Source organism: Crocodylus porosus, unplaced genomic scaffold (assembly GCF_001723895.1).
Source record: "Crocodylus porosus isolate Cpor-Errol unplaced genomic scaffold, CroPor_comp1, whole genome shotgun sequence".
Taxonomy (NCBI): domain Eukaryota; kingdom Metazoa; phylum Chordata; order Crocodylia; family Crocodylidae; genus Crocodylus; species Crocodylus porosus.
In genome coordinates this window covers 57942909-57967890 of record NW_017728907.1, presented here as the reverse complement: position 1 = coordinate 57967890, position 24982 = coordinate 57942909, and the positions used below count along the sequence as shown (strand labels likewise).

At 42.1% G+C, this 24982-nt stretch overlaps 1 protein-coding gene across 7 annotated transcripts in view; it reads right to left on the bottom strand.

Moving 5' to 3' along the window:
• Positions 1–24982, bottom strand: part of FGGY (FGGY carbohydrate kinase domain containing) — a 421503-nt gene that overhangs the window by 25634 nt on the left and 370887 nt on the right. For 6 of the 7 annotated variants that reach the window (XM_019531523.1, XM_019531522.1, XM_019531527.1 and 3 more), the window contains 3 exons: positions 23457–23531; positions 18925–19045; positions 15642–15736 (listed from right to left, as the gene is read on the bottom strand). In XM_019531523.1, coding sequence (XP_019387068.1) covers positions 15642–15736; positions 18925–19045; positions 23457–23531 — 291 coding nt within the window. The remainder of the gene's footprint in view (positions 1–15641; positions 15737–18924; positions 19046–23456; positions 23532–24982) is intronic. The other variant, XR_002100291.1, reaches the window with a different exon arrangement.

The window sequence follows — 24982 nt, the reverse complement described above, 5'->3', positions numbered from 1 at the left end:
ACAAGCAAAATGATGGCAAATGCCACAAATGTAGGTGAGCCTGAGAAAGCTGGAAAAGCCTGGAATGAAAAAAAAAAAAAAAGGAGGCAGGAACATTCAAAAGCAGCCGCATAAAACGTGCATGTGAAATACATCCCTTGTCATTAACCACTAGAGGGAACACGAGTCATGTTGCATAATTAAGAGAAGGTTGCTCTTGGCAGTGAGCCTGGAGGGGCTATCCCTCCCTAATGAAGCTGGAAGGTTTTCTCTGTCTGCTTTTCAGCTGGGATCAGGCCTTTCTGACCTTACGCAGTGCTGCACAATCACTTTTTTGGGTCCCTAATGCCTCTGACTACAGCAGTTAATGGGATTTGGATCCTTTCGGTTCTTCACACAACTTCATATTTGCCATGGGCACTTATGCCCAAAGACCAACCGAAATGCCTGGGGAAAACACCACCGGTTTTTGTGGGTTTTTTGGAGGGGTGGGTGGAGCTGGTGACTAAGAAAAGAAAGGAAAATATAAGAAGGTTGAAACTTTCTGCTCGTATAGTGCTGGTTTGTTACAGTCCTTCGCTAAAGCACAGGGGATGGGCCACCATGCTTACTCAGCCCTGGAGGTTACGGCTCCAGCTGCGCAGGGAACTGGGGAGGCTGCTTGCCCAATCCCCCCCACCCCACGAGTAAGTAGGCACCGAAGGATAAGAGAGGCGCAGGGAACTGGAGGAGCCTGAGCTCCACACCCACACTTGTTGACCAGAGTAGCTGGCCAAATGCCACTCCACGGGAAGAGCTGAAGTCACGCGCTCCTCCCTTACAGCAACTGGGAAAGAGGGGAGGAACCGTGCAACTGTGCCTCAGCTTCGTCTCTAGCCCACTCTCGCCGTGATACAGAGATGCACTGCCTCTTCCGGGGATAAGCTGTGAAGTTTGCAATGAGCCGCCCCATTCCCCCAATATCCAGCTTCTGCTGTTGCTTCTGCATTTGCACATTTTAGGTGACCCCCCCTGTGAAGCAGCTGGGGAGGAAGGAAAGGGTGGGTGGGAGGGCAAGAAGCAAAAGGCCTTTCCCAGATCGGTCTCTCGGCTCAGAACGGGGAGCTCCTTGGTGGCGTGGCTGTGATTGAGTCACAGAGCACAGATTTTTTCCCTCCTTGCAAAAACAACAAATAAATAATAGTTACAGCCTTTAAACACGAGTCTCAAATTAAATGGAGGGCTGAGCGGTGCATTCAGCAACTGTAAGCAGGAATCCGCTCAAATTAGAGCCGACTCAGCCTAAAGAGTATCAGATGTTTTCTGGCCTTAGAAGGCCTGAGACATAAACTATGTGTATAAGAGAAAGAGAAGTCAAATGACTCATGACAGAGTTTGTTTTAATATAAATTACTTTTTTTCTGGCTCCTTGCTTTGAAAGACTGGCTACTTCCAGAGCTCTAACAGCTACCCAAGGCAGCTGGCTTCATTAGTCTGCGCCCTTCATTTTGCTTATAAAATGTTGGCATCTACAAACTTGAATTCATTTGGCTAACACCGATCCGTTTACTTTAGCACTGTGATCAATGCCACCATAAATCTCTTCCTGTCCCTGTAATGAGACTGCCAAGAGCACTGGCAGTGCCCAATCAATGCAGGGCGAATGGTCCACAATAAAAATGTCACATCACAAGAGCGCAGGTTATGAAGACTGACCAAGTGGAGAGGCCTGCAGATTAGCCCTAGGTTGTTCATGTGAAGGGTTGCACTAAAGGGTCTCAATCTGAACCTTTTCCCTACTCGGGCATTTAGCTTGAGCACCTGGAGATGGACTAGGGGTGGAGAAAATCAGAAAAGGAAGAGTGAGGGAAAGTACAGTAGGAAAGGGAACACAAACAGAGGGAAAAGAGGTGGAGTAGGATCAAATGAGGTGAAAAAAATAACAGAGAAAGGAAAAATGAGGCAGAAGAAAGCAGGGAGACAGTCTGAACAACAGAAAACAACTACTAAGAAGAAGTATAGTAGAGAAAAGCAACCAGATGCCACTTGGCAGGCAGAATGATATGCAAAAAGAGCAAAGGGAAATTCTCTTGTCCCCATCTTCTCCCTTCTCATGTTTCTTTTGTGCTCTTTGCATATCTGCTCTCTCTTTCTCTTCAGAGATGAATGGGATATGCCTGTCCAAAAAGCCCCAAATCCTGGATGGTTGGCTTCTTACAGCAAAAGTGTTGGCTGCTCAAATATTTCCAAGTATACACAGACAATAAAACGGAGCAGGAACTATACAAGAGCAAAGTGCACCTTTTCTCCCTCTTGTTTTAGTGCAGTACGAGAACCATCCCTTAGGTGGGACTATTGCAAAATTAAACAGACGGCCTTAACACTGTACCAGCAAATAATGAATAATGTGCATCTATACACAAAGCTTTTATAACAAATACTCAAAGAAAGTGAGAACAGCTCATCCCCCAAAGACTTCATTTATTACCAGAGCTTCAAACAAGTTTGCATCTTTAAGGCAATTATTCATCTCTTTCACCTAAGCTAAGTGCCAGCTCCCAAACTCCAGGCTAACACACGTCTAATTCATCACCTACAAGATGTTGGAGCATAGCTTTCGCCCAGTCCAGAGACACAGGATTCACCATCTAATCTTTAAAAATGTAATAGAGATAAGCTATGACATACCAGTACAGAGGAAGCAAGCTGGCAGACAAGCTTGGCAAAAACCCCAAGCATTAGCAAGTAAAATAAGAGCAAATGATTCTGACATGGGTTAGCAGAGTCCAGCAGTGACTTATTGTGCGCACTGCCCAAGCTTAACATAGCAGGGACCTTCTCACAGTGAGGGCAGCGATTAGCCACTGCTGTCCTACCTATTCCCTCCTCTCCCATGAATGCGTTCTGGAGAGCGGATGGAGAATCACTGGGTTGGGTGAGGGCAAGGTAAGAGTGATAGACATTGCTCCCCTCCTTCCCTACATCACAGTCCAGAGAGATTCTCCCCAGAAAAGTGCATCATTTGGGACTGTTGTTTTTACCAAGTGGCTGTGCTTGGGGTTGGCTGAGAACAGCCCCTAGCTGCACATCCCCAAAGGAACCATATTGCCAGGAAGGTGAGGATTCAGCCCCTCACCCCCAGCTTATCTGGTGGTAGAGAAAAGGAGACCCCATGCACCCTTTGACAGGAGGATGGTGTGGGTCTCCTTATTAAACTGTCTTCTCTGACCTTTCATCACCCAAAGCCTGTCTAGGGATGATTTGCACATCGTTCAGGATACCTGGAGTAGAATGAAGCTTGGAATATCATAGGAGGTGTTCAACATCTAGGGGCAAGGAGAGGCCCCAGATAGGCTAAGACGTATTTATATATTGAAGGCTATCATGTAAGCAAGAAATGTAGCCCATGCCAGGATTACGTCATTCTGTACCTTTATTTTAAGATCACCTTTATTATTTTCAGTTGAAATGCTGGTAAAAGTTGTCAAGCCACCTCACATTCTCCCCCTGTCCACCAAGCAGCCCAGAACAAGCTTCTCTGCCCACGCGCGCCCACTTCTCTTCTCAATCCTCAATCCTGGAGGGGTACCCCTGGGAAGAAGGTGGCAGCAAAGTCTCTGCCCCCGGATATCCTTGGTCAGTTGTTGACATTTTTACTGAGACTTCCCATCAGGGTGCTGATTACCGCAGAGCTAATTATCATAGAGATGCTTGAACAAATGAATTAGAACTACCAAGCTAAATCATGCAGACCCACTCTGCGTGCCAGTGCCCTGCTTCTGAACTCAAACTGTGCATTGTAATGCCCAGAGTAGCCAATGTAGCACAGTCCTGAAAACTCAGGGCAGGGCAGGACACGGAAGTTTTTGTGGTTAGTACCGAGCTGTGTCTAACAGTTTAACAGTTGGGTACTGAGGAGTCCATGAAAGACACGAACTAGAGAAATAGATGGGAGAGAATACATTCAGTTCTGAGGACGAGGAGAACCAATATAATAACAGTCAACTGGCTTTTAAAAGATGGTAATGGTTGAAGAATTTGGACTCTATTCATTTGGAACCATGATTAAGAAGAGAATAAGGAGGAAAAAAACAGAGCTCCCTCCCTTCATTAGCCACAGAAGGGACTTTGAACTGTCCAGATTTTGCCCTGAATGGAGTCTTGTTAGAACCAGATCGTCTGGCAAGACTACATTCATTTTAAGGAAGCAAAATGTTCTTGCCACTTCTGCAAGAAAAGCTGTACATGCACAGCAGCAAATTTAATAAGACCCAGGGTGGTAAAAGCATGTCCTGGTGATTCAAACCACTGGTGTCAAATCCCCAGACGAAGTAATCATAATGTCCTTTGAAAAATTCATTTTAAAAAACCCCAGGCATTTCAGACAGCTAGTGCTGTGCCTCTAGATGCCTGTGCTTCCTTACAGAACAGGCTGATCCCCTGCACTGACATAGCAAGAGTTCACATCCCAGATGGAAAGTTAACCTCACAATGTGGCTGGATTGAGTTTCCAATTCTTTAATGCACAGCTTGAAGGTTGTTCTGCTCAGCTGTGGAGGAGGTGAGGGCAGGGAGATATTGGCCTAGTCTGACATCCTACACATCACTTATACAAGAGACACACTGGAAAGGCCATCACTGGCTACTAACAGCCATACAAAAATCTATCAGACCATCTCTGAAACATTTTTTCTCAAAAAATGTTACCATCACATGCTTCTCCCCTTCCCAGTGCCCTAAACAAAGAGTGGATGTCTATGGTCCAAATGACTTCTGTGAGAGTTAGGCCTATGCATCTATGGAGAGAATTTGACCCTAAAATAGAGAGGAAATGGATAACATTGTTAATAAGATCTCTCTTGCTTATAAAGACATTTTTATGGTTTCTTTACAAATACATGGACAGAAAACCATGCCATGGGTTGTAAAAGTAGACAACACAAAGTAGTTGTATTATCACACAGTTTATTGTAAGAGCGGCCCTTGAATCATAATCTGTTTGGGAAACCCAATATATTCCAGAAGATGATTTTCTTGACTGATTCACACACTTCATTTAAAACCAATACCTCTCCTTCTATTACAGAGTGAACCAAACTGCCTACAAGCCACTATGGAGCAGTGGCAAATTCTCTTTCATTTGCAACCGTTCATATTGCCTGTTTGATATACTTTTCCTACTACAAAATAGATCATTTGGTCTAGCTGATTACAATCTAGCTGCACGTTACACATCTGAATATGACCACATCTGGTCATCCATGCCTTGGGTTGTTATGAAGAGATCCAGCAACAGAGCCAAGGATTTGCTACCCAGTTCATCTCCTCCTGCTTCCCACCTCTTAGACTTGCTGACAGATAAAAGGGACTCCGCTGTCTTTATGGGAGTCTCACTGGCCTCAGGTTCTTCCAACACAAGCTCTGTGCTATGCCAATGTGTCAGCTGAGACGAGGTTACTTCAAGTTAAAAAGTGTGAGATCACTGTCTCTTGCTGGGATCACTAAAGTAGATGTCAAAGCTCCTGGGAAAAGAGGAACTACTCCTTCAATGGGACTACAACTACGTACGAACGATGCAGAGCTTGAGTGAAGAAGGTCACTAGGATCTTTCAATCAATGTAATTTGGCATTGCTCTAATGACGTCAAAGGAGCTACACTGATTTATTTCTGCAGAAGATCTGGCCCTCTCTGTCTGGCTACATTATTACATGAAAATACACAAAGTGAAAGGATTTCTATTGTCATTTTAGAATTGCTAAGGGGCTTTACTGCCTTTTCAATCCATCCTCATAAATGTAGGCAATAAGTAATAAAATCTTTATCACTGCTCTCAGACAAAATTAATAAACAGATAAGTCAGGCTGATTTCCCAACAAACAGTAATACGTACCCTTTCACTGACATCTAAACAGAACGTAATGTTTCATTTAATTTTATTAGTGGAGTATTTCGTAAATCATCTACTCTAAAGACAATAGTATGGCCACATTTTTAAATGTTCCTGTGACTGTAGGGAATTCTGGGCCAAACATTTAGCTCAAATAAATCAGCATAGTTTCACTGTACTCAATGGAGTTGCATCGTTTTTTGCCAGCTGAGGATCTGGCCTTCGTTATCTATTAAATTGCTATGGAGAAAAAAACTCTCATCTGGATGACATTTAAAATGTAGCATCCTAGGCTACTGGATAGCCAGAGTAATAAAGAAAAGAGGATACCTTTGTATCTTGTTACCTATCATGTCCACAGCTTATTTCTGCAAGCCAATGGCAGGAGCTATACCAGGGGTAGGCTGGGTGTGGCCCACCAGGCCATTCTATCTGGCCCGTGGGGCCCCTAAACATTTAGAAAATTGATATTTATCTGCCCCTCGCTGCCTGTCATGCGGCCCTCAATGGCTTGCCAAAACTCAGTTAAGTGGCCCTCCGCCCAAAATAATTGCCCACCCCTGAGCTATACTAATCCTCATCATTTCTAGATGTGTCATCCACAAGGGAACTGTGGGAGAGATCTTCAGCTGTTGAGTGGATCACAGCCCTGGTGTAAACTGGCAATGCTTCACTGAAGACATGAAAGCTATGTGGATTTACATCAGCTGAGAGTCGGGCACTATTATTATGGACCAGATACTGTGTCTCTTTAAAGTGATATGAGTTACAGCTGGGGTGTTCAACTTATAGCCTGAGGGATGGACCTAGCTTGCACAGCTGTGTCATCTGGTCCATGGGCCTTGTAGAGATCGGGAATTTGGGGATGATAAGTGGAGGCAGGGCTCGCCATTGAGATCTGGGCCACAGAGCCCCCAGACGCCATGTGGTGGGGGGCAAGTAATGGCTGCATTAATCCCCATTACTGATCACCCAATTGCCACCACTACCAGCCCTGCCATTACTGCCATGTCCACATCTGACCCGAGGAACAAGGTGATTTTGACACCCCTGACCTACTTCGATATTGGCTTGCACACATATTTTTACTTGCAATACTTTCTAGTGATATAACATAACTACAAAACAAGTAATGTTACAATGAACAAAACACTACAGTACAGCAGGTACTGATCTGATAATATATCAAACACAGCAGGTTATCACATCAGATACTGTAATCTGCTGAGGAAATTCAGTGGGGGTACGGTTCTTTGACAGCTTTCTTTCAATTCCCAGCAGTAACACGGAGGCCAGGAGGACGAGATGTCATCTGGTCCATGGGCCTTGTAGAGAAAGTCTACAAAATGATAAGTGCCTCTCTTCATTAGACAATGAGCACTGGGACTCTGGAAGGATCGTTATATCAGTGTATTTCAGGAGCAGGGCAATGTGGAAATGTTGAAGTAAGTGAAGCAAGCTCTCATTAAATGAGAAGGGCAACAGATGTCAACAAGTATCATGTATCAGTAAATAGCAGAAGTGCAAGGAGCTACTTTTTTTAGTGCTTTTGTGAATATACCATGCCATCATCTATAGCCCCATCTTTAAAATGTGACGGGGAGAGGTGTAGGGGAGTTTCCTTGGATTAAACTGCTATCTGGGGATTAGATTCACCCATATGTAAATACTGCCCTTTCAATATCTGAAATAAATAGATAATGGATCTGTAAGCCTACCTCACTTGTTTTAAAAGTGAAGTTAGCATTCATGGAACATCCCAGGCTAACTGGAAACTCATTCCCCTATTGACGGGACTGGAAAGCTATGGCAATTTCACTCATTCTGCTCCAACTCTTTCCCTCATTTTAATCAAGAGAGTTCATCTTTAGGCACAAAGAAGTAGCTGTGATTCTTGTCAGTCTCCACCTTTGCTGGGGAGATTGACAACAGTGCCAGCCTACGCTACAGCTGTCAGTAATAGGAAAAGCAGTCTGCAAGGCACCTAAATCATTCCATTTTTATTTGTTTCCTCTCCTCTTTCTCTCTTCGGTGGTTTCACACGTGCCATACTAACTTCACTGGAAGTCGTAAGAGGATATAAACCCTTGAGCCACTGAATCTGGTTCTGGTTAACAGAACAGTGACGAGAACTGGTTATCACCTGAAATCCTAGCTACATATGTGAAATAAAGTGATTGCTCTTCACTGATTTCTAATGGGCAGAAGAACCAAAACTGTGAACAATCCATAAGACGACATGGTAACATTGCTGGCAGTCAAAACACAGATGATAAAAATGAAGCAGGCAAAGCTAAATGGGCACCTGTGTTTATCCAAAATGTTTGATTAAAGGAGCGGAGAATAAAAACTATCCTGATGCTGCAGGAGGCTCCTTAGTACAAGTAGTAAAGGGTGCATTAATAGAGTAAGAGCAAGCCAACAAAATGATTAATTTGCTTCTCTCCTTCAACATTATGTTTACACAAGTTGATTATAGCACTTAATTACCAATTTACTCTTCTTAGAAATAAGAGTGCTTTAAATGTTTAATGAAATGAGGGAAAGAGACTTGCCCTGACTTAATAGGGAGAAGCCCAATTGATTGTCCCTTTTGATTCTGCAAGTTATTAAGGAAAGAACTTTCCCCTCCCTGAAACCTCCTCGCTTTTCCCATTAAAGATCCAGAAAGAGAGATGAATATCTTTACAGACTTCAGCCCTTGACTCAGTGGCAATTTTTGCAAGAGAAATAGTGGGCCAGGTCCTCTGCCTATGTTGAAGCCAATGAAGCTACTCCAAATCTCATCAGATGATGATCTGGTTCAGAAACTCCAAAAATGGGATTAGTCCCTGTTAAACCAATATAAACCTCCACCCATGCCCAAGTAATATTTACTTGTTTTTTTTTTAAATCAAATTTGACACACTGCCACTTCACTGAGAAAATCCAAGCAGTGCAGAAATAAAACCCTCCCCAGTTCTGGTAACAGGGAGTTGTAACTTAACCATTTCATACAGAGCATCTCCAGCTGTCTCAAGAAACCTGTTCCCCTCCTAATAACAGACCTTACTTACATGTCAGGAGGTTCTAGGGAAGGGGTGGCCAGCCTGTGACATTAGTGCCACAGTATGGGCAGCCTGTGGGTACATCTACATGTGGAATAAATGTGACGTGATGTCTGCAGGTGTGCTGGGGACAGCAGCAATTGGACCTGGGGAGGAGCAGCCCTGGCTGGCAGGAGATCCTGGGGGTCAGCCCTAGGCTCCGGGTGGCAGCGCCAGGCAGTGGAGGGGCGGGCTGGGCACGAGGGTGCAGAACCTGCGGAGCTGTGCGGCTAGCCAGCAGGCAGCTCCCACACTTTAGCACCCTCGTGGTCCAGCCAGTCCCTGTCACCATCTACATGTTCGTTTCAGCGCAGTTACTTAATCTGCCATAAGATAGTACTGTCTTTGATAGTACTATCTTATGGCAGAGGTAATTAATTTACTGTGCCTTTATACCGCTGCATGTGTAAATGGTGACGCTTTACTCTGGAGATAATCAGCCAACTCTGCAGTAAAGCGCACATGTAGATGCACCCTGTGTGTGGCACAGAGCAGATCAGAGAGGTGACAGGCAACACAACAGCAGATAGGGGAGAGAACAGACCACAGCACAGGAGATGAAGCAGCGGGAACAGGGAAGAAAACAGAGAGCAGATCAGGAAGTCAGGAAGATAACACACAGAAAGCAGCGCAGTAGATTGGACAAGGAAAGGGGATCCGAGTGCCTCTCGGGGAAGGTACAGGACTAATCTGTGGCACATCTACCAAAAAGGTTGGCCCCACTGCTCCTGGGTCATGTAGCTATGGGTATTGCTTCAGGGGCCATGCCGTTAAAAGTAGTTAAAACTGTTTAAATACTGCAACTAATACACTGCTTAGGTATTTCTACAATGCTGGTCAGTACCCTGTAGTATCTATTTAGCAAGTTTGTATCTACAACTTCCTGTTTAAATGTAAGTGGAGAAAAAAGGTGTACAGAAGCTTTAGTGAATGTCAGCTTTCTGCTTAACAGCCTAAGCTAACAGGAAACTATATACAGAGTAACTTAAAAAGTTGCTTTCATACTGGGAAATCTCCTATACATATTTAAAAATGAAATCCATTCTCAGGTCCTACTTGTCTCTAGCTGAATTAATGAGATCACAAGCATTTCTATGGCAACACGATGATGTCGGATTCAAAACTGTGACCTCAGTAGCTGATCAAACAGAATGAGAGGCCAAGTGACGGCAAGAGATCTTGTTCTGGCACAAGTATAATATGTGCGTGCAAAGTAGGCATGCAAAGTAGGCATGCAAAGTAGGCATGCGAGGGACTTTCTCCCCTGACTTTGAGCCTACAGTGAAGGGTAGGGAAAGAAGGAGGGGAGACCACTTCCTGATCCCAAAAGCTACTTCCACAGACAGCTCAACTGGACTGTCCCCTTCATCTCTGGGGCCAACCAGTAGCTGGTAAGGATATCTGAAACTCTGCTTCCTGTCTCCAAGTAGCCGCAACAGCAGGGGGCTTGAAGAGGCCCCAAAGGCAAGAGTCCAGCTTTCCTCTGACAGACAGAGGGAAAAGACAGTCCACTTCCACAGGCCTGGAGCAGGTCAGGAGAAGGCAGCGGGAATACCTGGCAGTCCTCCCAAATAAGAACAAAACAGTAATGGAGAAGGAGGATGCAATCGTGAATATGGCCCCAGGGGGGATGCGGGGAAAGATCACTGAGATGGGAAGGGAAAGGAGACTTAACACAACACAAATGAGGTCACAGAGTGACAAAGCACTGGGGAATACAGGGAGGAACAGGCCCCTGCGCAACCACACACTCCTCCCGTGTCATCCATCCACACACAGAAATGCAAATATAACCCACCATTTGAACTACACATGCATGCAGTTGCAAATATATAAACATATCCATGTCAACCAGCACAGGTAAAACACTCATACGCACACAGTTTTTGTAGTACTGTGTTTATCTATTGCATTTTCTTTGCAGTAGCACTCACTATGTGCTAAGTGATTTTCCAGTGCTCCTGAGGATCAAAATGGTGCAAATCCAAGACACAGTGCCGAGGAAGAGCATTGGGAGGCAGGGAATCAGGCCCAAGTCAACCCCTTATTCCCTCTTCAGTGTTTATGCCAAAACAATTTGCCCGGTTACAGAAAAGCTCCCAGTAAAATACACTGCACTGCACTGGATGCCGTTTCTCTTCTTTCATCTTTGCCTCAGTGAAAAGGCTCTTCCTTAAAATGCCAGGACCAACAGAAAGTTGGTAATTAGGTTTTCTAAAGATAACTTTATTAATTACTTTAATGTGAAATTAGGGACTAATCAGTGGGGTCACTGGCTTTTATAAGGCAATACTTCTGTTCTCACGTGTATGAGCTGTGTCCGACAGAGAAGGCGATCCTGAAGAAAGAGCTGGATGACAGCCAACTCAAACAGCCTCCTCTTTCCCTTTTTCAGTTACATATAACTGAAGCGGAGTAACAAGGATATACTTGAAACTCTGACATATATTTATTGAACACTTTTACCTAGAAGGAACCACTGGCCTTTGAAACCAGCAACTGTATCTTCACTATAGCAAAAAAAAAAAAAAAAAAAAAAAATCACGTAGAAATGTACATAAATGACAAACCAAAATCCCGGCATGAGAGGAATGGCTATAGCCCATACCCTGGATCCATCTCAGTCATCAGTGCTAAGACTATTTTAGACCGCGCGTACAAATTTAACAAAAATCCTTCAACATCATGGACTTTTATATAGCGATGAACTGCTCTGAACTGTCTCCGGTGTCAGTGCTGGCCCAGGTGGGCTGTTTCATAGCTTGTAGTTCCAGAACCATTAAAGAGACAAAACTAGCTGGTTAAAAGAAAAAAAAAATGAATGGCTGGGACAAACTATAAGATGAGCCAAAGAGAGAAAGAAAAAAAACCCCAAAGATTTTTCCCCCAGGAGACTCTAGAGACTAAATAATCAAAAGATGAAATGAGGGGATAATTCTGATCATGCTAAGGTTTCGGGGTTTTTTTCGATTGGACAAATGTTTTAATTCCCTTTCACCACAGAGGACAAAAATCGCAGAGGGGGTAAATGAAGAGAAATATTTGGAAGTCAACGTTCTTTGAAGGAACAACATGTGGTGACCAGGCATCAGAGATGGATGTTATAAATCTTTCCTTGGTAGAATTACCTAAGGAAGACATTGCAGTTTTGAATAAAAGCTTGGGCTTTTAAACCCACAAAGGAATCCGGCAAATTAGATTGTAACCTGGACTGTTACAAATTTTGTAGTAACCTTTCAAACATTTCCCTGCAAGATGTGCAGGATACTGAGAATTCAGTTGTTAATACAGATGTGGGCAATAAAGAAAATGACCATACGGGAATCTGATACTTTGAAAGAAATCTCCTTTAATCCACGAGTCACTAACTTTTCCCGTTGCCTTGGTCTCACATGAGAGATAAAAATATAGATATCTTATTTGGAAAATAAGAATCAAGAGTAGACACTTGTATGATTTAAGAGTAGGAATCTGACTCGTCCAAAGAAACGTACTATACTCCTTTATGAGCAACTGGACTATTGTTAAGTTGTGGGGAGGAGTGGGAATTAGAAAGTAAGTTGGTCGTTAATTTGTAAGAAAAAATGTGCTTAGGTGGACAGCTTGATACCTTCCTGTGTAACAAGCCATTCTCACTGCCAAGAATAACAAACAACAAGTTGGACAAGATGCCCAGGTAGTTCACTGGGGAAAATCCAATTTGGTGTAGGGAGGCTTTTGATCAGGAGCTCAACATAGTGAGAAGCTATTGGATTACAATATGGGATATCTGTTTACCAAAAAGTATGGCATTTACATACTTTCTTGTTTCTTGATCTGGGGTAGTCAGCGGGTAGATTCTTTTAACAATATTTTAAATATTTAATTCCTTACTGTGCCTTGCCACTGTTATAGCTATCGACAATGCATATACAAGAACTGCTATCATCAAAAAATATATTCATTGAAAACACATAGGGCTGAGTCTTGCCAAAGGTGCAGGAATGTCACCGAATGCTGGACTGGATGCATGGGCATAGACTGGTCCCCACTGAACAAGATACACAGATACCACAGCAATAAGCATGATGCAGACGCCTATGGAGATAGAGACACTTGCATTCTCTAAGATCCGTTTTCCATTTGGCACAGATGCCTTGAGGAAATGCAATGGGCCTGATCCAATGCCCATTTAGATGAGTGGCATCACTCCTGTCAGCTAACATAAGCTTTGAGTCAGGCATGGTAAAAATGACTGCTGGGAAACAGGGAAGGGAAGGGAAGGGAGGGGGCCTTTGGGGCAGTCAGGTTTCCCACCTAGGACTACAGCACTGGGATGAATTTCAACTGGAAATATTCCATTTATTCCCCTTTTGCATACACTAACTTCTTTTGAGTCCTTTTTATAATTCAGAGGGGGAAAAAATTCTGGCTGAAAGCAACTCTTCTTTTTGGTAACTCACCCCACTAGTTTCTATGTGCCTAATCCAGCCATGTAATTATTGAGATTATGTTTTCAAACCAGGTACTTTGTGCACTCAAAATGCCTTTAACTGCATCAAAGTAGCCACTAGTTACATGACCTAATACAATAAGAGCACATACAAATTGGCAGTTTAATTGTGTGCACAAGCAGTTTTGAAAATCATGCCCTAAGAGTTTCTCTCCAATGTATCTTTGACAGTATAAAGCTAGTTCATCTTGCATTTACATTTTGACCATCATGAAGTCTTTCAGCCAAAAACACAGGGCTTCTAACCGATTCCTTGCAACTTACCATGACATGCTGTCTTTATCACAGGATCAGATACTTTATTTTGAATTTGAAACTGAAGCAAGACACCGACCAACCCAAAAATGCAACAGCTAATCCAGATAAATTATCAAAGCGCATACAGTATGAAATACAGTATTACCATATAGGACCTTCAGAAACATTTCTGCATGTTTGAGGCTAATGAGAGAGATGAGGACTGAACACATCAAATTATACAATTTCTGCTTAGATGCCAAAACATAGATGAAGGTGCCGTATATGTAGGCATTTAACCTTCCCAATGTTAGTCTTAACTTCTGCAGACTCACAAAATCAACCAAGAAGTGCTAGTGCCTCATCTTGGTATCTTTGGCTTCATATTAAAAGTGTACACTTCTGCAACAATGTCATCATAGTGTTTTCACTCAAGAGGCAAACAAGTTTTAAATTCACAGCTCCCTGATTTGTTTAGCTAAAAGGGTCCAGTCACAGTTTAAGTGAGAAAGATTTTTGAAAGAACAGGCTTGAATACAATGTATAGTTTTTACATTCTGGGATGTCATACTTTTGAAATATTTAAGCATATGAGGGTAAGAAGAAATACTTACAAGAAAAAAAGAAGTTAACGTTATGTAAAACCACATAAAAGGAAAGGTATCAGACCGCTAGCAACTTTACATCACAAGATTTACTAATGCTTACACAATTAGACTTGCTACGAGGAGAACTGAAGAGTTTTCTTACCGTGTATCAGTTTGCATGACAGGCTAAACTCTGAACTTTTAAACACCCATATATTTAATGCCAGAAAGTAATCTTCAAAAGATTAACAGAATGGCAAGAATTCATATGAAGCCCTGTCACCAGAAGCTTTTATCAAAATCAATTACATTGATCACAATTATCAAGCCTGAGCTATAAGCAGTACAATTATACAACACAGATACAATTTATTACAAGATCTTAATTTGCTGCACTGGCGTATGTTTCAGTGAATGCCTTTTCACTAACGGAAGCCAATCCATATCACTCAGCAGAGCCTTCAGGCCTTTGGAAACATGTGAGACCCTGGGCTAAACCCTCAGTTAATGCAGATCTGCTTCCAACTTCAATGGGTCCTTGTCAATGAACGTGGAATGAGACTCTGGCTCAGTATCCCAAGAAACTGTGAGTTCAGTACAAGTCCAAAATGCTATTATATGACAACTGTATTCACTTACAAAAGGAGCCCCTTAAAAGAGAGGTTGTCCTGTTAACTCACTATATATAAATATCCTTTTACGTACATGCAGAAGTTACATATACTACTGTTACACGAGGCAGTACAGCATCTGTTTCATGCTTGTTGCTGTGTCCCCCCCAGAAGTTGTTCCACAGAGGATAAGCCTTACTACTACTACTACTTCTACTACAATTAATAGAGTTAAGTATCTGGAGCAAATATTCTTAAGCTCCAGCCAAAAGCACGATAGGTGATATATGCTGTGTTTATTCTGGCCAGGCAATAGTTACATGTTTGAGATTTTTTGATTTTAAGGAAGTGGAAGGAGGACAAACCACAAAGATGATAACTTGGGATGAAAGAGTGGCCTTGCTAGCAGTGGTAATAGTCTTTGGACTGGATCCTGCATTATGTTGTATGTGGGTGGATATCTCTCTATACCTACAAGAACCACCTTTTAGACCAGGGCTTAGCTTGGTCATCTGCCAAATTATGTGGGTAATTCTATAGGGAGTAACTTGTATTTACTTCTCCCCACGTTTAAAAGGAAAATGTCTCTCAAACACACAGGAGCAATACATATATGGCACTGGTAGAGGAAAAAAATCAGGAGGCAAAACTGAAGCAGGAAACTTCCCTGCTGTGTAGAATTGGTTTTCAGCTTAATTATACCCTTCTATGATTCCAGACTCAAAAAAACTACAAATCAAACCTGAAGACAGAGGGATTCAGGTTTTTCCATTATTACATACCTGTATGGAAGCAAAATCCCCAGAAGCGCAAGCTCCAAGAATAGCAGCACCAACTAAAACAGATTCCACTTCCTGGGACAGGACAACAGGCTTGCCTATACAGGAAAGAATTACACCTCTGTTAAGGAGAACGAAGTACCATAGCACTAAATACACAATAAATAATTACAGTTAAAAAAAAAAGAGGGAGGCTGGGAGAACCTGTGTATGAACTAAGTTCATAGACTCTGCACAGCTACTGCTTCTGCTACAGGTCAGTGTAGAATGATTCCCTTAATTACCCCAAGCTCTAAGCAAAATGCAGAATTTATACAAAATAACATTGGTAAAATGTGTCACACAAATTGCACTGAAAAATATCTTCCCAACCCAGACAACACCATTTGCCCACTATAAAAAAGATACCTACAGGGGAAAGAAAAGTGAGCTGTGGCCCTTTTTTGGCTTCTATGTAAAGAGTTAAAAAAGTGAGAGAGTCCAGTTTCCCTTCCCTACATATATATGCTGGGTCATATATATGCTGGGACAAAAATGCTGGGTCTAATCTTCTGTTTTTGCTGAAAGGTCTAAAAATATGAGCTGGGGGTTTCCTCAAACCTTATATGAAATCTTTTCCTCTTTACCTGAATTAGACTTTATAACCGAAGTAATATCATAAATCTATTAGTTTTCCAACTTCCATAATCCTCCAGGAAAGAAATGGGTCTCCACCCAGTTCAGTGTGAAAACAAAATCAAGCAGAAAAAATATATGGGGGTACAAAGAAAATACAAATGTTTTCATTTTCTTCACAGCCCATTAAAAACGTAGAAAGGGAGCAAATCTAATTATTTTCCTAGCTTCAGGCTATCGTGCAAGTTATTGTTGCAAATGATTTGTTGGTGTTTGTACAGTATTGAATACATTTGTGAATCCTCTGACTATCTGTGACTGGGTGAAGGAAAATGCTTGCTTCTGTGAATGGATGAGCCAGTCCTGACAATAACAAGCAGGGCTTGGTCATATGTCTGCAAGGAGTAAAAGTGACTAAGATGATGCTGAAACTGCTAAGCCACTTGCTACTTCTACATATGCCTGCCCACATGATGGGGCCTGGGAATTTCTATGCATATGCTCATGGATTCTCCTTCATGCTTCAAAGTGGAAAACATTATTATTAATACAAAAACCCATCATTCAACATTCAGGGAGCCAGACACGTAGCTGCAATATAGCAGATCTGCGCTTTCCCATGGGCACAAGCTGGACAGTGGGACCCTTGTAGTAACATGGAGCTGCCTTCCATACAACCTACCACCTCGTAGCTGGCACAAAAGGAGTGACTGGGGCAAACTGGATCTAGCCAGAGCTTCCTGTGCCCTGGTGATTCTTGCTTGCTGGAACGGCTCCTGCCGGGCAGATGCAATTGTATAAACTGTGTAAATTTAGACCAATCTCTGAAGTTTTTTAAGGTGTTCCCAAAAGGCATCAGTCCAATATCGGTGGCTCTAGAATTGGTCATCTTTGTATTCCTCCTCCAAATCTGCAACTACAGGTCAGGATTTAAACCTGAATATGCCCGGACCAACTAAAAGGAAAGTTCACCGCTAGTCTCAGTATTGGTAGACCTTTGAAGTACCGAGCAACTTGCAGCATGCTTTAAAGCATCCTGACTATTTCCCAGTCTTCAGAATGAACATATTCATCTTGCCTTGCCATTTCAACTGATACTTTAAAAGCGGCCTGTGAATTTCTCTGCTGATAGTCTGCGTGGTTGAGCAGAATGGGCACTTACAGCTAACAGTAATATATTCAGATTTTTTTCTTTTCCTGAAAGAATGGGGGATTGATCCTGGAATGTGAGTTATTTTATCGGACAGGCTCTAATGAGTTCAACAGAACCAAGAGCATTTCAGTTAGATGAACTCTGACATCCCTTGTCAGTCACACATTTTACAAACCAGGAGAATTCCAAGACTGCAAAAAGGCCTTTTTGTCTGGAATTGTACTTGGCTGTTAGTTACAGTCCAGAGACTCCTGATTAAATTTTAATCAGAATACCTATTAATAAAGCTTTTATAGTAGACATCACAAAGCAGTTTCCAATAGTGAGTCTATTTGCAATTAACTCACTTTAAGCTATCTGTTAGTTAGATAAGGAAAGGTGTGGACTTGATAAAATCGTGCTTGACAAACAGAAAGCACCACTATGATATACTGCATCCACACAAGCCTTGGTCATATCATTTGCTTCTGTTTCTGCTTTCGTTTACTATAATTACATAATGCAGACTTTCATCTTTCTTCCTATACCAAGGTAAGAAGTTGTGTTTGATGTGAAGGTAATTCCAATCTCCACACCAAATACCCCAAATCTGAGCTTTAGATTTATCCAAAACAGCTTGACCATTCCTCATTTGAAAGTCATCCAATCCATACACAGTTCAAGGTTTCTATAAAGTCTTTTTAAGTAAATTATATTATGTTTCTAAATTTTTACAGTATATTGAATTGATGTGCAGATGTTGGACAATACCATGCCTATGAAGACTGCATGGAGATTATAAATGCAGTGCAAGCTTGTCATCTGCTCCTATAAAAAGTATAAACCAGGCCCTTTATCTATGTGAAATTCTATCAAATGAGAGACAGCAGGAGTAAAGATGTACAGAACTGCGTCCTATAGTACCTGAATTACATGAGCACCCAAGGAACTGAGATAAGAAAGGCTATGTAATCAAGAAAATGTTCAGTATAAACAATGGATGTTAGGGGAAGGTTACACAGTACTCAACTGAGATGAAGCCAACGTTATTTTTCACGTTCCATAGAAAAAAGTATAGGGCTAGATTGGCGGAATCTGGTTTAATTACCAGAACTGAATCATTTCTATAGAAGGTTTAAACCAACATAAACTTTTACATTGAATTACATCCCTGCTACACTATTTAATGGGACATTTTTTTTTATAAAGTCTCTAGGTGGATTACAATTTGCCCTTAAGTTTTCCTGCATTTTCTCCTAGAAATGGCAAAGAACTGCTCTGTGTGTTCTGAGAAGCCTATTTGTTAATAATGTGGACTAGATACTTTTGTTTCCACCACATCTTTGTGTCAGTCCGATGCCTTTAGGTGTCCGAAAATCCACTTTCAGGAAGTAGCATTTCATTACACAGTTTTTGGCCAACCAGCCAAGCAGAGTTCCATATAAAGAGAGTATTTATTTTTCCAAACACAAAGTTTTTAGCCACCTAAAATAATATGGCAGTTTACTCTCCGTCCCCCACTTCCTCTGTCTAGCTTACCAGTAATGTCAGCATGCATCTGCACAAAGAGGGGGTTCTTCCTCAGCCCACCACACAGAAACAGCGTGTTGATGCGGTGCCCTGCAGCCTGCATAGTTTCCAAAATGTGTCTTGTTCCTAACTTCAAAGACAGAAAAAGACTGATGTGCTCAGGAGGAAAACACGCCCATAAGAGAACCTACACTAAGTGATTATAAGGGAGATGGAAATGTATGGCTATTGGGAGCCCCTTACGGTAACCTAAGGACAACAAGTAGGTCAACGGAGTTAAGGATTCAGCTTCATTCCTGGCCACTAAGAAGCACTGTGGCTGCGTCGACACGAGATGCCAACTGTGCTGCATTTGCATACTCAAGTACTAAAGCACTGCACAGTAACCAGAGTTACTGCACAGTAGCATCCCTGAACGGCTTTCTGGTGACGCTGACTGCACTGCAGCTCATACTACTGTGCCGTAGTGCCGTGTCACGCTTCATGCCATGCAACGCTACTGCGCAGCAGCCACAAGATACCGCCTCATGTACACGCAGCCAGGCTGACTCTCAAATATTAGGAACAAAAGAAGTCAAAGAAGGCAAAAGGTATCAGGTACAAGACTGAAGAGTATATGAAAGCACGTGGCTGGAGGAAACGTCTTGGGAGACGGATGGAGAGGAGAGCAGGACCTGACAGCAGCTTGTCTGCAGTTATGGAGAGTTGAAATGGAAACACCCAAAGGGCCAACAGAATTGGCCGTGAGATGGCAAAGACCCAGGATCAGAAAGATCAAAGGAAACCTAGTGGAACCACTGAAAAATAGCTGTTTGGGGCCGGGAGGGACAACGGGAACTGAGCAGCTACAAGGGAATAAGGAGACAGTTAAGAGTCCCAGAAGTAGACACTGAATGGCTGCGCCATCCACCACCAGCTGATATGCCTCTGAAAACACTACCCAATACAAATTAGTCTTGCAGGATAATTTGAAGGCTAATATATTAGGGATCTGTTACGCTAAGGAGAAAGGAAGTCAAAGATCCTTTCTTAAAAGTTTTTGCCTTCAGTACTCTCCCTTCCAAACCAGGGGGACTTGGTTCAAGCACTGGCACTGATTTGCACGGCTATGATAGTATATCAAAGTGACTGGGGTACCAAAAGGAAAGAGCAGAACTCTTCTAGTTTCACAGGTCAGGATATGCACAATTTGAAGGATCTGCCACAGGCTTATAGAAAATGGCCTTTTTTTTTTATGGCTTGGCAGCAAAATGGGGAAAAATGGTTTAGGGTCTGACCAAACCAGTTTTTTTCCAAGTGTTTGGGCTAAATGAAGAATTTTGTTTTGGTTCAACCAGTAACAACTATTTCTGTTTCCTTTTCATGTTTTTCATGAAAAGGCAGTGAACTAGATGACCTATGGATGTCCCTTCCAGCCCTAGATCTCTGTGATTCTATATAACTCTTTAAAAATCCTTTTTTCCCCCCTCTATTGCTCATTTTTAACTGACACCATTAAAAAAAAACAAAACATGTTTTTCTCAACTGAAAAGGTGAGATGCTTTAAGTGGAATTAATTCATTCTGCTGTGAGATGGAGCCAATGGGCTTGATCACAGCTCAGCTACCCTATTTCTAGTTCTGAAGGTACCAAAAGCAGTCATGCAATGTGTTTCAGCACAGTGTTGCTTGGCACATTAAGTCCGAAATACAGCTATGCCCAACATTTTCCTGACACTGGGCCCCCAGTTAATGAAAAGGCCTGTAGCTCACAGTAAATCCCTCTGCAAACTGAAGCTCAGGTTGCTACTGAAAACTAAAACTAGTTGAATTTCACCAGTTTTGGGATGTTTATTATGAATAGCTGCCATGACTTTGGATAGGCCTTCAGATATATTTTGGTTTCAGGCAAAGTGGTTAGGAGGAACTGCAACAGCCATAGGGCCAGCTGACTAAATCCATCACTTCCCTATTGACACAGAGGGCTAATTTCCAAATCACACAGCCACGAATTTAATTATGGAAAAATAAACTATTCCAAAAAACCCTCTCCTAAAAACTGGCTTTGATGACCACAATTATATCTATGATCATGCCCACAGTAGTCTAATTGTTGCACCAAATTGTTCCACATGAGTAGCTAAAGGATATTCTCTTTCGCTACTGCTGAAATTCAAATTTATTAACAACTTCCTTCACAACATGCACTTTCTCTCTCTCACTCTCGCTGCCCCTACCCCCCCCCCAAATACTTTGAAAAAGAACATGCTGTGAAAATTATTGTGTGTTTACCTGCCTGGAAAATTTTATTCACAGAGAAATTTAAATTAAAACTGCTCTTATTTCACTACGGGAAGAAAAAAAACAAACCTAATTTAATCTTGGATTGGACAAAATGCAAATTGAGGGCTTCAAATGCTAATTTGATTTAAAAAAAGAGAAAAGGGTTTCACACTGAAAAGAAAACTAGAGATTAACATTCCAGGGGTAGACCTAGGTTTTTTGACAAGATTTGCAGTTGGGTTTAAAGTCTGATGCATCTCCCGTCAAAGTCAAGGGGTTGTGCAGGTTTGGGCCTCTAGTGAACAGGAAATCTTTTCTTGCTGCATTACACAACAGACATAAAAAAAAAAGTAGGTGATAGTAGGGGGGAACTTTTTAATAACTAAGTTTGTATATAATAAATCGTATCAGGAAGGGCAGACACAAATTGTCCTCTGTCGATTTATTATGATTGCCTGTTGTTTCAATGGTGTTTTAAAAGCAAATGGATGCGTGTTAACTTACCAGGAAGAGAAACGGAGGAGATGGTCTTTTATCTTGAGGTTATGCATCAATAAAATTCATTATAGAAAAAGGCCGGTGGCTGCTGCATTTAATGCTAAAATGTGGTATTTAGAACAAAGCAATGAGATAATAGGTGGCTTTCCCAGGATGTCCAGCAGAGAATGCTTCCAGCTCGTTAGCATGAAATAATAACTGAGCACCTGTTTGGTATTGAAAAGTTTTTGTTTTCAGCTTCTTTCCTTTGGCTATATCAGTAGCTGGCATTGTGTCTACTTTCCTAGACATTCTTAAATTTAAATGAGAGGATTTTATTAAAGCATCAGGTATAACACCATTATGTTCCTCAAAGAAAGGTCAACAGTTGGCACTAACGAATTCCAGGTTTATATTAACTGATCAGTATTTCCTGAAGAAGGAGTGCTAACAAGTCAGATGCATAATTCATAATAAAATGACAGCAGCTGCCTGTGCTACTATTCCAGATGGCGGGGTGCAATGCTGGGATTCTGCACACCATACTGGTCATTGTTATCCATAAACCCCTGTCCCATTAGAAAACAGCAGCAAGTGTTAACTCCCAGGATGGCAGAGAAACATGGCTGTATTACTGTGTGACAGCTGGAAAGATAATTAATTTCAGCAATGTACAAGGCCCCATCTTGTGTGAACAGACTACCTATAGGGACAACTCTAGGCAGCTCGTGTAATGAATTGTATGGAAATGAGAAAACAAAAAAATTAAGGAAAAAGAGGTGGGTTGATATTAAGGTAATAAGCATTAATTCAAAACACAGGCAGAGAGAGAGAAAAGTCAATTGTAGGCATTATATAGCTAAAAATTCAACCTGGCTGCATCGGCTGAGCAAATATTCTTTTGTAGCTGTTCAGTGAGCAGAACTCTTTGGACATTTTCCACCGAAACAGAAAATACTGATTTGAGAAACCCCAAATGTTTTACACCATCTGCCCCTCCAAACAGGCAGAAGTCCCAACAGCTAGAGGGGAAACCCACAGATTTAGGAAGAGTGATAACACATCCCTCTCGTGAGCTGTTTCCTGCATACGGCTATCCAGCTTCTTTCATCATTTTGATAGCGTTCGTCCATGCATTACCCTCACTAACAGTGCTCCCCAACGAATGTCACCCTCCACGAGTACTTGGGGCAAATGGTCCCTGCATCCATCCCAGGCTTTGGACAGGCTACCGCAGGACTCCACAGAAGTGAATGATTCCTTTATAGGCTGGGCGAGGAAATCTCACACATGGCAACCCCCTAGGCTCGGTCATACCGCCAGGCATCCCACTATGCACGTTCAGGCAGAACTGGACTTCTGGTTTGGGGTAAGGTTGTGCCTCTGTCCTCCTCATGGCAGTTAATGCCCCCTTGGGTGTATATATTTACACGTTTTGCCTCCCAAGGACAACAAAGACCAAAAGCTTCTTAATGCACAACTCTCATTTATTAGCTATCCAAAATCCCTCATCCTTTGAGTAAATTAGGACTTCAGGGATTTTAAAACCTGGTTCACTCCTACATGTTTCTATAGTTTCACAGTGCTTAGGGTTGGAAGGGACCTAAACAGATCCTTAGGCCCGACCCCCGCCCCTTTGCCAAGGGAATGGGCACTCTACGCTCCACCTGGCTCCTTTAAGATGTCAACTTAGTAAATTCATCTATTTAACAGGGGGGCACCATCAATCCCCCACAGAACAGGGTGCAGCTTGCTGAAGTCCTTCATGCTTTTACACAACTTAGGCTCTATAAAATGACTTACAGCAATGGCTTGAATTGTGGCCAAGTAGATAAGGGCGAGATCATCAAGGCCCTGAGACAGCGTGAGCCCAACAACCTGTGCGGAAAAAACAAGGAAAAAAAAAAGTGTACAAATCCAGCAGAAATGGAAGTTCTCAGCATTTTCAGCACACAAGGCATGTTTCTTGTTGTATCGATGCTATTTCTAATCCTGCCTTTGAGGGTGGCATGCAGAGTGTTACATTAAACTTGTCGCTCCCGATCTGGGGAAGAGCCACGGAAACAGATCTTGCCTTTGCAAAGAAACAATGGACAAAACACAGTTTGCAGGGACGAGGATTAGCATGTTATGCGTTCCCTGATTTTTTTTTTCTTATAAGCTTTACATATGGCTTGGGAATACATTTAGTGCAATATTCTGAACTGGCACAGTAAACGGAGAAAAAAAAGGTCCTGTTCCTCCCCCTGTTCCTCTTTTCAGTGAAAGACAATTCATAATTAGAAACCAGATTCTGATCTCATTTTGTCAGGCTTATTTCCAAACTGCCTCCAGTTAAGTAATGGAGTTCCTCTGGATTTATATCAACATAAGTGAGATCCAAATTTGCCCCTCACTGTGGCAGAAAACATACGGAGTCGTTTTCATTAAGTCATCATATCAGGGGAATAAACACCCACTGTAGTATATATTTTTTTCGGAAAGGAGTATGGCTTTACTTGGGCGTGCTCTCTCTCTCTCTTTCCATATACATTGGTCAACTAAGCTTTTCTTGAAATGTTCCTATTCTCTTTAGCCAAAGGATGTAATTTGTTTTTTGGGGGGGGAGTTTGTTTATTGAAAAACAAAGACCAACAAAAATGCACTGAGAAGGGATGTTTCCCTTCGAAGTTTCTGCCTCAGCTGCATGCTATTTTTCATCTAAAATGTTTCTAGGGAAAAATCTCCACCCAACTTCAATTCTGAGCCAAATTTGCAAAAGTGTTGTCCAAGGGATCCCAAGAGCTCTACACTGGGGTACAGCTGAGAGCAAAGGATAACCTTAATAACTTTACTCAAATTACAGATAGAGTTACTGTTCACAGTCAGGTCCTTCTGAGCTACGGCTCTCTGCAAAGCCAGACGAGTACAAGTATGAACTGCAGTTCACTGGGCGTAGCTAGTCCTGGCACCATATTAAGATGGAAGTTCATTTTGCCCGTAGCTTAAGTGGCAACCTGACATTAATTGGAAATAAAGATGCAGCTTAACTTGTACATAGTTTTTGATGAGTCACTGATCACATAAGCCGTTTGTTAACAACATGTATCAGAATCATGGTATCTTCTTTAAGCTGATGAGTCAAGGGGTAATTAGTGCTTCAGTAGATAATACTTGACGACTAGTGTCATCAAGTACTATCCATTTAAGCTCAAAAGTTAAAGAAAAAAGGTTTTGATGCTCTTAGTAAAGAATACACGAGTATGTAAATAGCATTACATTTATACTGTAGATCTGATTCTCTCACTGTTGTAACCAGAATTAGGTTTTCAGGAATGCATTATAACTGT